The sequence below is a fragment of the Coptis chinensis genome, chromosome 9, assembly GCF_015680905.1.
Source record: "Coptis chinensis isolate HL-2020 chromosome 9, ASM1568090v1, whole genome shotgun sequence".
Taxonomy (NCBI): Eukaryota; Viridiplantae; Streptophyta; class Magnoliopsida; order Ranunculales; family Ranunculaceae; genus Coptis; species Coptis chinensis.
Genome location: NC_141464.1, coordinates 22379220 through 22391993, shown reverse-complemented (window position 1 = coordinate 22391993; position 12774 = coordinate 22379220). Strand labels below are relative to the sequence as shown.

General features: G+C 35.9%; 1 protein-coding gene across 4 annotated transcripts; it reads left to right on the top strand.

The window, feature by feature from the left end:
• Positions 1-2515: 2515 nt before the first annotated feature.
• LOC147475218 (protein CHROMATIN REMODELING 35-like) lies at positions 2516-10428 on the top strand. Of its 4 annotated transcripts, XM_086583169.1 has the most exons (8): positions 2516-2773; positions 2852-3558; positions 5084-5284; positions 7481-7633; positions 7745-9522; positions 9602-9695; positions 9815-9865; positions 10101-10428. In XM_086583169.1, the coding sequence occupies exons 1-6, from the start codon at positions 2680-2682 to the stop codon at positions 9603-9605; spliced, it is 2937 nt and encodes a 978-aa protein (XP_086439295.1). In that variant the 5' UTR covers positions 2516-2679; the 3' UTR covers positions 9606-9695; positions 9815-9865; positions 10101-10428. The 4 variants fall into 4 exon arrangements, with proteins under 4 accessions (XP_086439295.1, XP_086439291.1, XP_086439293.1 ...); XM_086583165.1 differs by lacking the exon at positions 9815-9865; XM_086583167.1 differs by lacking the exon at positions 9815-9865 and having other exon boundaries at positions 9866-10428.
• Positions 10429-12774: the final 2346 nt, after the last annotated feature.

Below are 12774 nucleotides of genomic sequence, written 5' to 3'. Positions count from 1 at the left end.
ATGCTAGTGTAGATTATTGCAATCCTAACCAATAAAGATTAAGTAATTGATCCATAATTAATCATGGCAATCTCTACCAACTAATAATTAGCATGTGAAGAAGTTCAACCCATTCTCATGGCGAATCAACTAACCTACTAGAATGAAACTTTTAAAAGCAATAATCGTAACTAATACATCAAGTCTTCATCAAGCTTCATCAAACCCCTCTAATAGACGCTTAGCTAGAAGTCATTAGACTATTATTAATAGATAAATGAGAAGAAGACATAATGAAGAACAATAACTTGAATTTTATTAATCTAATGGAATAGAGTTTAAGAATTGAAACTATATTAAAGACTAAATATTGAATAATCAACTAACTTAAAACTAATGAAAGAGTTATATGAATTAAATCCTAGATAGCTAAGAGTTATGCCTTAGTCCTCTTTATATAAGAGAGGACTAGGTTTACAATTTCGTGCATGAGCTTTGGAGCCATGTTTTGGGCCCTTAAATCAAGCCCAAAACCTAATTACTTAAGTTCAAAAGGGTTTCTATATTGGAAATTACTGCAACAGCCTTTTCGTCTACTTCTGCTCCTCTGATTGGATCAAGGCCTATACCATTAGAAATCTCTTTCCGTGCCGGTCGTTTTGACATATAATAGGCCCAATTCCGAGGTCTGAGTCCAAAAATATGGTTTATGGAAGTTCTATTGACTTTTCTGCTCTATTTCTGTCCGCGTTGACTTTGACTTTTCATCTTTGACTGGGCTTTAAAAAAGCTTTTTCTCCTTGAATCTTGGCCTTTAGTCATAGAACATTTTAGCAACCAACCCTTGCTCCTTTATCTCGCAAAAGTGACATATTTCTTGTCATATTCGACTCCAATGCCTGAAATACATAAAAGTACGTAAACAGTACTAACTCATCTTTTGGTCTAAATGTAATATTATTAAGGGGTTAAAACTATAGTTTTGGGCTCTTATCAAACCACCCCAAAATAGCATTTTGCTTGTTCTCAAGCAAATATGATAAATTAATATAAGTGACCAAAAATGGAGTTCTAATTATTCTCGTTTCGCCAAGTGCGATTGCATTGACCATATGCAATGAGGCCTTAAACCACTAGGAATTCCCTAGTGGACGAGTTATAGCCTTGTGAGAGTTTTCCAGAGAAGGTATTCACAAACTTCATCTATACTACAACGACTAAAAAATAAAACTATTGTTTCCTTATTTATGTATCAATTATCTATACATCTCACTAGCAATGAATACAGAATAATCAAGTCGAAATCTAAGCTAATATATACATAATAATCAATTATCTACGAATAAGCATATATACAATAAGTAATACTATGAAATACACTAGCAGGTCCGTTTCTGAAAACTCCGAATAGTGTCCTTAAGTAGGTCCTCACATAAATGTCAAGACAAAAACCACTCAAAAGGGGAAATGGAGTTTTATAAATGGGTCTGCAATTTTATTATTATTTTATGGGAGAATTAGTGATACCCCCCCACACACACACACACATTTAAAGATCTCTTTTGCGATACCCCCCACATTTGAAGATCATTTGCGATACCCCCCACATTTTCAACTCCGTCGGTCAACAGTTAGTTGACCGAGTCAAACCGTAAGAAAAAAAACTCAAATAAATAAATAAATAAATCAACCTAATTAAATAGTGGATGTTACCAAAATACCCCTCCACTTCGACCTATTATAGTATGTATCATCCAGACAATGGTATGCTACATAGTATGTATCATCCTTACTGTAGCAGACTAAAACGTAATTCCAGTAAGAATGGTGAGAACTAAGTGATAATGGGGATCAAGAGGATGTTATATAGTATGTATCATCTAAAAAATAGTATGCTACATAGTATGTATCATCCTTACTTTGCAAGATTCATCAACTTTTCAAAAATTGAATCCAAAAACTATTAAAATGAATCCATAAAATCTACATAATCCATATCTCTACATAAACTGAATCCATAATCCATATTCTCTAAAGAAAAAAAAAAGAACACAAAAATCCATACACAAAAAATAGTCGAGTTGCTTGCTTCAATTACTCGATCTGCTTGAAAAGTTGATGAATCTTGTAAAATAAAGATGATACATACTATGTAGCATACAATTTTCTGGATGATACATACTATATAACATCATGTTAAGTCCCATTATCACTTGGTTTTCACAATTCTTACTGGAAGTTTTAGTCTACCAAAATAAGGATGATACATACTATGTAACATACCGTTGTCTGGATGATACATACTATATAATAGGTCGAAATGGAGGGGTATTTTGGTAACCTCTACTATTTAATTAGGTCGACTTTTTTTTTTTTTTTTTTTTTTTTTTTTTTGAGTTTTTTGACTCGGTCAACTAACCGGATGTTGAAAATGTGGGGGTATCGCAAATGATATTTAAATGAAAGGGGTATCACAAAAGAGATCTTTAAGTGTGGGGGTATGGCTAATTCCCCCTTATTTTATTGAGGCTGGAAAAATATACTCCAAATAACGAGGGAAAATAATTCCCCAATAAAACTTTTACAAGGGGAATCAAACAGACCCTAACCGCCACTATTTTCTCTCTCAACTTTCTTTGCTTCCGCCAACTAATAATAATCTTCACACTTAAAAGTTATATTAATTTACAGGATCAATCAATGGGTAGAGAAGCAGCTTCTTATTACGTCAATTTCACTCCTCTTAGCAGCAGCAGTCCTTTCATCCGTAAATTCGATCAAATGTCCCCCACTGGTAATAATAATTACTTTACATTATATCTCAATTTTAACTTTTAACTCATGTACGTTTTTTTTTTTTGTACCGGCACAGAGCGTAACACGTCGCAGCGGAAAAGAATAAAGTACAGTGATGACCACTGGATCAACGGATTACATGCTAATTCAAAATACAAGAGAGATAAAAGTTTACGTGATGTTGTAGATTACTCTGACCCATTTTCTGTATCGAATATGATTGGAGAAGTAGATTGTGGTTTGTATGGTAGTGTTAGTAAAGAGATTGAACAACTCTGTATGTTAAGGTTACATATGTTGCAACCTGCATTTTCATTGTATCCAGATATTTTAAACCGTTGTCCTGATTTTACACCCCAATCACCTATTAGTGGGAGTGGGCAGACGGCGTCTAATTGTATTGTTGAGTTGGATGATGATTGTGTTGTTACGTGTCCTCCCGCAGTCGATGATTCTAAATTAGTTTGTATATCGTCTTTTGAAGATGTGCTGCAAGGTCATGGTGGTCGGAATTATAACAACAATGAGGTGGTGATTCTTGATTCAGATGACGAGGATGGAAGTTTTGGGAATATCAAGACAAGATTAGCTTTTGCATCCAATGTGGAGCCATTAAGGGTTGAAATGCCACAAGATTTTCAGTTACATTATAGGAATGATATGCGTGTGGTTTCTGAAACAGTTAGGAGTACTGTTCTTGATGCAAATCAGAAGGCTTCTTGGCAATATCAGGAGGTTGTCTTGATGAAGCCAATTAATGAAAATGGAACAATGGATATTGAAGTAAGTTATTTTTGTACATTAGTGTTTCAAACTTACAGGTTGCAAGTCTTGATTCTTAGTATTTCATCTTAAGAATGACCACTGTGAGCCCTTGTGGCTAGTTTACTTGTCAAGTATGGCACTGAGACTGTGCATATCACAAGCACAGTCTCACCTCCATTTTAAGTTGAGCCGTGCATATCACAACCACGGTCTTCCTCTTTTCCGAAAAGAGGCTTCAAAGCCTTCCTTGGTCCCAAGAGCAACTATAAGAGATGTCATCTCTGGTGACGATAAAGAGGAACAGTCATTCACACTCCCTTTGCTTAAACCTTTACTTTTAAAGAAGTTATTAGCTCACCCCTTGATGAGTATGGAGAAATGCTAGACAGAAATCCTACTGTAGGTGGCTCAGAACTTAGACGTCAAGGAAATTCCAAGAAAAGTGGTCATAAGCATTCATTATGTCAGTTTTATACACCTAAATTTTGCATTCAATAAATCTGGTGCTTTTCTATTGAAGCTCTTTCCGTGTTTGCTCTTTGTATGGTTTTATTTGTGTGTTTGCTAATATGATAAAATAGTGAGTGAAACTTATTTCTACCAGCAAAGTGTATCTCGTATTCTCTGCCACATCTAAACCTGTTCCTTTGATTATTTATCCAGTTTTGATTTCTTTTCTTTCCCTTTTCTTTATTTGATTGGTAGAGCTTATCGTAGTTTAATCCCTAACTTCTTAAACTCCTGTCCCTAGAAAAAGGTGGGAAAATTAACTCCCAAGACTTGACCAGCTTGCCACTGAATGTCTTTTATTTTGCCTATTTTAGGTTTTTGATACTTAAAATGCATTTGATTGATACGGACTTGAATATACATCGATTACCTAAATAGTTATCCAGCAGCTAATTACTAGGACCACAACCCAGACACAGACCATGCAGGACACAAGACAGCAAAAGGCAACGACCAGAACCAAGAAGATAATGAAGGCCAAAAATTCAAAAAAGAAAAACAGGAAGAAGCCAAAGTTCCACCACAGGATGGAGACCTTGTCCAGCAACATGTCACCCATCCTACCACCAGCAAAATCCCCTCTACCCTTCTCTCCACTACCCTGTTCCTGCATCAAAATTCACCATCCACCCTTCTTTTACCTTCTTATTGTAGTGAAGATTTACCACCCAAGAGATGTGTTTTAAGCAGGAAAAGAAGAGAACATGTAAAAGAATGTTCAAACATTGTAAAAGAACTGATATTGTTAGTTGTTTCCTTTGTTTAGATATTGTTAAATAAGGTGAATCTACTACATACGTCTCATATTTCTGGGGTTCCTTTTTATTCATTCTTTCATTCCCTTGACAAAAAATATAGTGCTTAGGGTATGGTTTTGTCAGTTTCTTCATTCTTCTTCTTCGTTCTTTCACTCTATGTTGACATTTGTTCTATAAAAGTAATAATATGTTGTTTTGTGAGTTTCTTCTTACTTGGAAGAGGCATTTTGGGATCTCATTAAAATCTAATTTGATGGATATATAATCGATTTCAGGGGAAAGATCTTCAGGAGGGTAATGTCGTAAGGGAGGAACAAAAAACTCTGAATAATGAAGCCGAAACAAAAAAGGATGAAGGTTTATATGTCGGTGTGCAGGATAATAAACTGAGCCATGAAAACAGTCCACAGAGTGATTCAGATGATGGTCTTGGAGACATATGGAGGGAAATGACACTAGCATTGGAATGCTCTAAGGTATTTTTACATGGCACTTTAATATCTACCCAACCCTACAATTTTTGGGTAGCATTTTGCCGTTGTTTTTTCGTTGTAATGAATATGTATGATTGTGTTGGGTATTTCGTCTACTTATGAATGATAGGCAACTATATTTTCCTTTTCAAATATCTTTGCAATATATACATAATCCATAATCATTAAACCAAGTTTGTACAACGCCACAAAATCGGACCTACGAAGATGAACTAAGACCTAGTTTTTGGTGGATATGATCTACCAACAATGGAGATCATCTCCAGAAGAATTCAGCTCATTTGAACATTTTTAACATTGAAATTTCAGGACGCTAAAAAGAATTTAAAGTTAGAAAATGAATTTTCAGATGAGCTGAAATTTGGTAGAATGTCCATGGGTACAAAATATCAGCCCTTCATTCATCTTGTGGAGGGGTGTTGTATATCTATATTCATTCTCTTCATTTATCTTGTATATACGTGTTATAATGTGTGTTCCCTGGTAAAGTCCATAAGGATTACAATTTAGGCCAAAAGGCCTTCCATTAGGGTGGTTTATATGGTACCTACATTGATACTTGATAACCTTTATCTTGTCTTCTTGTACAAAGTCCTTTGGCTGAGTCGAGATGTGGCATGAAGAAGCTACACCCATGAACCCTTTAGAGTGGAACGCAGATTACCAAACCCGTTCGCTTCTCTAAATATATGGAAATGATATACTTTATTTAATTCGCTTCTGCAGGATCCAAATTGCATGTATAATTTTCATTCTCCTCCAAGGAATTAGTTCCTTCTGGTAACCTTTACATCCCTAAAGGAGTCAGATGCTACCTCAACCTTCTGGTAACCTTCCCTGACACAATTACTAGTCCTTGTTTGGTTGAAAGCAGCTCCACTTTTAATACATCAGTTCCACAGCCCTGGGCATTTTAAGCACACAACATGTTCCAAGTGATCTCTCAGAACTCTTCACATTCAGCTCTATGCCCCTTTACAACTCTCCCATCCGAATTTATCTTCACTGCACCGTTTTCTTGGGGGATCCAGTGTTAAGGCTGTAGCTGTCTCCTCTTTAGCTGTATGTTCAGTCCTATACATGTAACAATACTTCTATTTTGTTGGTTTGTAAGTCTTCAATTCTTCATTGTAGGTTCCTCCTGATCAATCTGTTTGTTTGTAGTACGACTACCTTTTTGTATTTCTAAAGAGGCAATAATAATGTTTGGAGTAACTGATTAGATTAAGTCATCTAAAATGGAAAAAATAACAAGGCATGCGTGATCCAGAAGGGTTAGACGGTCCTTTTTTGGAAGTTTCAACCAGACCAAAAGGCAGCAACTAACAGCTCTCTTAAGTGTTCACTTTCTGTTACTTTTTTACTACAAAAAGCAGAACACTATTTCGACTGGAGAATACCCAGCAGGTCTTCTTCCTTCCTCTTCTTCTGTACAAGACAATGAACCTGATTTCTCTATCTTTATAAATTTTAATTACAAAAGGAAAACTGAACATGAGCAATCTTCTTTATAGTAGAAATAAAAAAATCCCAATTTGACACCCAAACTCAATTGTGTTAGACATAAAAAATTGAATGTTATTTTGATCTTCATAAAATTAGTTTTTTTTTTTTGGTGTAGTTATTTACAACACCTGCAGTTCAGAGGGAGACCGGAGTCGGCCAAAAAAAAAATAAGAAAAAGTTCCTATTCAATCTTCAACAACTAAACAAGAATAGAAAGCTTTGATTTTGGGTGTTTATAGTTTAGTTGATTTCGGTTAAAAGTTTTGCAAATTTCTGTTACAGGGAGAAAATGGAGGAAAAAACACTTACATATACTTAATGGCACGATTCATATGAAAGTTAGATGTGTCGTGTGCTTGATTAAAAAACAGGACCCTTCACTTAGACGGACCCTGGATCACACTCCTTGTCCAAAAGGGAAATGCATTTATATGTCTCTCAAGCTAAATCAAGCTATGATCACATTCATTTGTAACTCAAAAAGCTACTTTTATGCAGAGTTGACATTTGGATGATTTTAAATAAATAAATAACACAATCTTTGAAGATATTGAATCTTTATGTTGCTTAGCAGTATTACTATGTTCATACTTGAATTTTCTGTGGTCAAGAATGTGTGTTTGAATCGATTGTGTGAATTAGTCCATCACATTTGGATTTCGTTATTTCTAGGATACTACAGGAGACACTGTTGAACGCAATGAAGATGAAGGAAAAGATTGTGACCATTCTTTTATTCTCAAGGATGATCTGGGTTATGTTTGTCGCGTCTGTGGTGTTATACAAAAGAGTATCGACACGATATTTGACTACCAATGGGGAAAGGTTTGGACTTACATGTTCTTTTACATTAGTTGAATACTTGATTCACAAGCTGGGAGATATACTTCAGAGTGGATGTTCTGGTATACTGACACTTGCTTCTCCATTTACCAGGTTTCAAAGACCACACGCACTTACATGTCTGAATCTCGTAGTACGAAAGAAAGAGAAGATCGTGAAGCTTCTGCTTTTTCTGGAGTTAATACTTCTCATGATCTTGCAGTGTGTGATATATCCGTGCATCCGAGGCACATGAAGCAGATGAAGGCCCATCAGCTTGAGGGGTTTAATTTTTTGGTTAGGAATTTGGTATCTGGTGACCCAGGAGGTTGCATCCTTGCACATGCTCCAGGATCTGGTAAAACATTCATGATTATCAGTTTCATTCAGAGTTTTCTAGCGAAGTACCCACATGCTAGGCCACTTGTTGTACTACCAAAAGGCATTCTGGCTACATGGAAGAAAGAATTCTCTATATGGCAAGTAGAAGACTTTCCTTTATACGACTTCTATACTTCCAAGGCAGAGAGTCGGGAGGAACAATTAATAATTTTGAAGCAATGGGTTGAGCACAAGGGGATTTTGTTCTTAGGATACAAACAATTTGCCAATATTGTTAGCAAGAGTGATATTAACAGTAGTGCCGCTGCCTGTCATGACATACTTCTCCAGGTTCCAACAATTCTGATTTGTGATGAAGGCCACACTCCGAGAAATGAGGACACAGATGTCCTGAACTCACTTGCAAAAGTTCAAACACCTCGAAAAGTGGTACTGTCTGGAACCTTATTTCAAAATCATGTGAAAGAAGTCTTCAATATTCTAAATCTTGTCCGGCCTAAGTTTCTGAAGTCTGATACATCCAAGAGTATTAAAAGGCGTGTCATGAGTAGAGTAAATATATCTGGTGGGAGGAGGCAAGTTAAGGCTGGTGCAGATACACTATTCTATGAAATGGTTGAAGAGACGTTGCGAAATGATGATAATCTTAAAAGAAAAGTGACAGTCATACAAGATCTGCGGGAAATGACAAGCAATGTTCTTCACTATTACAAAGGTGATTTTCTCGATGAACTTCCTGGTCTCGTTGATTTTACTGTTCTGCTCAATCTCAGCCTGAGACAGAGACGTATCATTGAGGGTTTGAAGAAAGTGGAGAAGTTCAAGAGAACTGCCATAGGGACTGCTGTTTATCTTCATCCACTTTTAAAGGAGTTCTCTGAGGGTGCAGCCATTGGTGACAAGGGATGCAAAATTAACGAAGAGAGGTTGGATAAGTTGTTAAATAGTATAGATCTCAGAGACGGGGTGAAGGCAAAGTTTTTCCTCAATATCTTGGGACTGTGTGAATCTTCTGGGGAGAAGCTTCTTGTGTTCAGCCAGTATCTCCTTCCACTGAAGTTCTTGGAAAGGTTGGTCGTCCACACCAAGGGTTGGAGGGTTGGTAAAGAAATCTTCATGATCAGTGGTGACTCCAGCCCAGAAGAAAGAGAGGAGTCTATGGAGCGTTTCAACAGCTCCGCTGATGCCAAAATTTTCTTCGGATCAATTAAAGCATGTGGTGAGGGAATTTCTCTTGTTGGGGCATCTCGCGTCTTGATTATGGATGTGCATCTGAATCCATCAGTCACCCGCCAAGCGATTGGGCGTACATTCCGACCGGGCCAAGTAAGAAAAGTTTATACCTATCGACTGGTGGCATCTGCTTCTCCAGAGGAGGAAAACCACAATACCAGCTTCAGAAAGGAGTTAATTTCAAAGATGTGGTTTGAATGGAGTGAATTTTCTGGTCACACAAATTTTGACATGGAAACGGTCAATTTGTGTGACAGCGGTGACGAGTTTTGGCAAAGCCCTTCACTTAGGGAGGATGTGAAAGATGTGTATAAAAGGTTAGCAAAAACTCTCCCCATTGAATGTGTTATGGATGGTTAATGTTTGGTTTAAACATCAAAATTTCTTCTTTCCCAGGTAACTAATCATATCTTTGGGGGTTTGCTAGAAGAAGAGGTTGGTCTCTGAAGACTTCTTTTGGGAGACCTTGTGTTTATTGCATATTACCTAGGTAAGACAATCTTATGCCGATTTCCTCTTAAAGTCTTTGATCAGAATTTTCATGATGTTCTTCCACATATGTTTTGGTCGTATTTTTATTAATTTAGCAGATTATGGTGTTGGTGACAGGTAAAATAATGTTGCAATTATTAATTTAGCAGATTATGGTGTTGGTGACAGGTAAAATAATGTTGCGATTTGCTTGGTGGGGCTTGTAGTATTTGCAGTTGCTACTGCTTTTATATTACTAATGATGGAGACCCTAAGTGCTTTCCTCCATGCCTTGCGTTTTCATTGGCTGGAGCATTTTACCACTGTTATGGCTAGAGTCGGACCCTTCTCATTTGCCTCTTCGGCTAAAGAAGAAGTTTGGTCTTTTTTATGTATAAATCACCTTTTTGTTTTTCATTTACAGAAGTCACATGCAAAAAGAAATGAGAGCACCCATAGACCACAGGATAAGCCAGGAGTATTTCTGCTGGGTCGAGGCCGCGAAGAGCTGTTACCATTTTGCAGACAAATCCCTGCTAAGGATGTTTTGGAGGTGTTGTAACTTGAATTTAGAAAGAATTGTAGGCTCTATGAAAGGCAGTCAATCAACAATTGAACTCATGTAAAACTTTCAATTTGAGGTCAGTTAGTCAGTTAGTCAGTGTTAGATTGCACTTGGATTGAACTGGATTTTGCAAAGGAGAAATTATGTTGCGCCAGGAATTTTGCTGAAGTTTCTTTTGACCATTTTGGAGAGTGCGCTCTCTCTCTCTCTCTGATAATCATAGTCACAAATTCGGTATTCTGCATCAATTCGGCAAGTATGAAATCATTAATTTGTACAAATTCTTTAAAAAAATCAGTAAAATCATAAATAATTAAAACATAAAATAGTATGCAGTGGGTGATTGTGCATTATGTCATATTTTTTTTTTTTGGTAAAATGTCATAGTTATTTTGAGCATATATCAAGATCAAAATTTGCAAATATATATATGTAAAGTCTTGTTATTTCTTATAATATTCTACAAATTTTGCAATTTAGAAAATAAAATATTAAAATAAATGTTTTTTATTTTATTTTATTGCTAACCGGTAGGGGTGTTTATGGGTCGGTTTTTACTGGTTTCGGTTCTAGGTTTATTTTTAGCGGTTCCTATCTGGTTCGGTTCTTTCGGGTTTTTTCTTATATTTTGAAAACCCGGACCCATACCCATTAAATAAGTCGGTTCCGGTTCTGGTTTCGGTTCCTTATCGGGTTATATATTTTTATTGCTAAAATTATTTTTTTTAGTTATATAACCGATATAAAAGTTGGTTTACGGGGACTATAACACTTGTCATCGATATTTTTGTCCTCTCATAAGAAGTAATGGTCCTAAATTCAATAATAATATTTGAAAGTTATCTAAAAATTTTAAATACATTCTCATACATTATATGTATGTGTATATTTTAAATCGAACATATGTATATTATACTATACGTAATGCGTCATATATAGAATAAATACCACATATACCACAATTGTTAGTTAGCATTGCACGTATTCGTTATCTAATATATATACATGTAATATATCAAGCACGTACACGTTAATGTATTAGTTAATATAGACAGTGCATAAATTAATTCATAGTATACGACTATATGTATAGACGTAGATACGTAAATATTATTATTAATATTTATAATACACATATTTAATGTAATATTATAAAATATGCATTTAATAACACACATTCACTATTATGCTAAATGTTATATATATTTAGTATAATTTTACACCTAACAAATATAGACTATATATAATACTATATTTAATAATAATGTTTGGGTTTGTTTTTATTTAGTGTAATATAATACTAAATTCTATATATCAAAATCAAACTAATCGGTTCCGGTTTCGGTTCGGATACCCATCGGTTTTTTACTATTCGGTTCTAACAGATTCGGTTTTTTATCGGGTCGGTTCTTGAAGACCCACTTTAAAAGGGTATAATATTTTAGGACCCAGACCCGCTATAAATGGTTCGGGTTCGGGTAATTGGGTACCCATGCACACCCCTACTAACCGGTGTCTGGGCCAGCTTACGCGCACTTCGATTAATCCCGGGGTCCTAGCTGGAAATTTGACCGGGTATTGTCTCGCCAGTGGCCTTGAGGGGAATCGAACTAGTGACCATTGGGGAGCAAACCCAAGGTCGGACCAGTTGTGATATCCCTTCAAGCTATTAGGAGACTTTTACAGTTTTTTACAGTTTATCGTTTAGAAATTTGGTAACCATTGAGTTCGGGAACTTTTTATGTATTTTTTGTAAAAATCGGAGATTTTTGTGACTGAGTAATAATATTTAGGATTATTTTGATTTGCCCCCCTAGACTAACTCATCGTCATAGTCAACTGTCGTTGACCGTCATCTTGTGGTAAAGACAGTTGAAATGTCTTAAATACCCTTTTTAATGAAAAATTACCAAAATGACGGTGCGTTAGTCTGGGGGGCAAGTCTAATTTCGTTTTCAAATTGGGGAGTCAAAATAACCCAAAGTAACCTTTTTAAACTAGAAAATGTACATGACACGTGTCAAAATCTAATTACCCACATCTAACGACTCACATCACTCATTGATAATTAAGCCCTAAACCTTGAGTTCATTAATGGAGATTATTCAATTGTAATGGCGATTTGGGGGGGCATGTCTAATAACACAGATAACAATGATATACACGACACGTGTTAAAATCTAATTACTCACATCCAACGACTCACATCACTCATTGGTAATTAAGCCCTAAACCTTGAGTTCATTAATGGAGATTATTCAATTGTAATGGTGATTTAGGGGGCATGTCTAATAACACGTGTCTAATGTATTAAAGGTTTGTGACCGTTAGATTAGATAGGACGAGATGTCGACACGTGTCTCTTTCTTTCTTAAACATGAAAATGTGTCTTGAATTGCAAAACCAATATGTCATTTTGACTTGCCCCCCATTTGAAAACGAAATTAGACTTGCCCCCTAAACTAACTCACCGTCATTTTGGTAATTTTTCAATGAAAAGGGTATTTAAGACATTTCAACTGCCTTGACCACG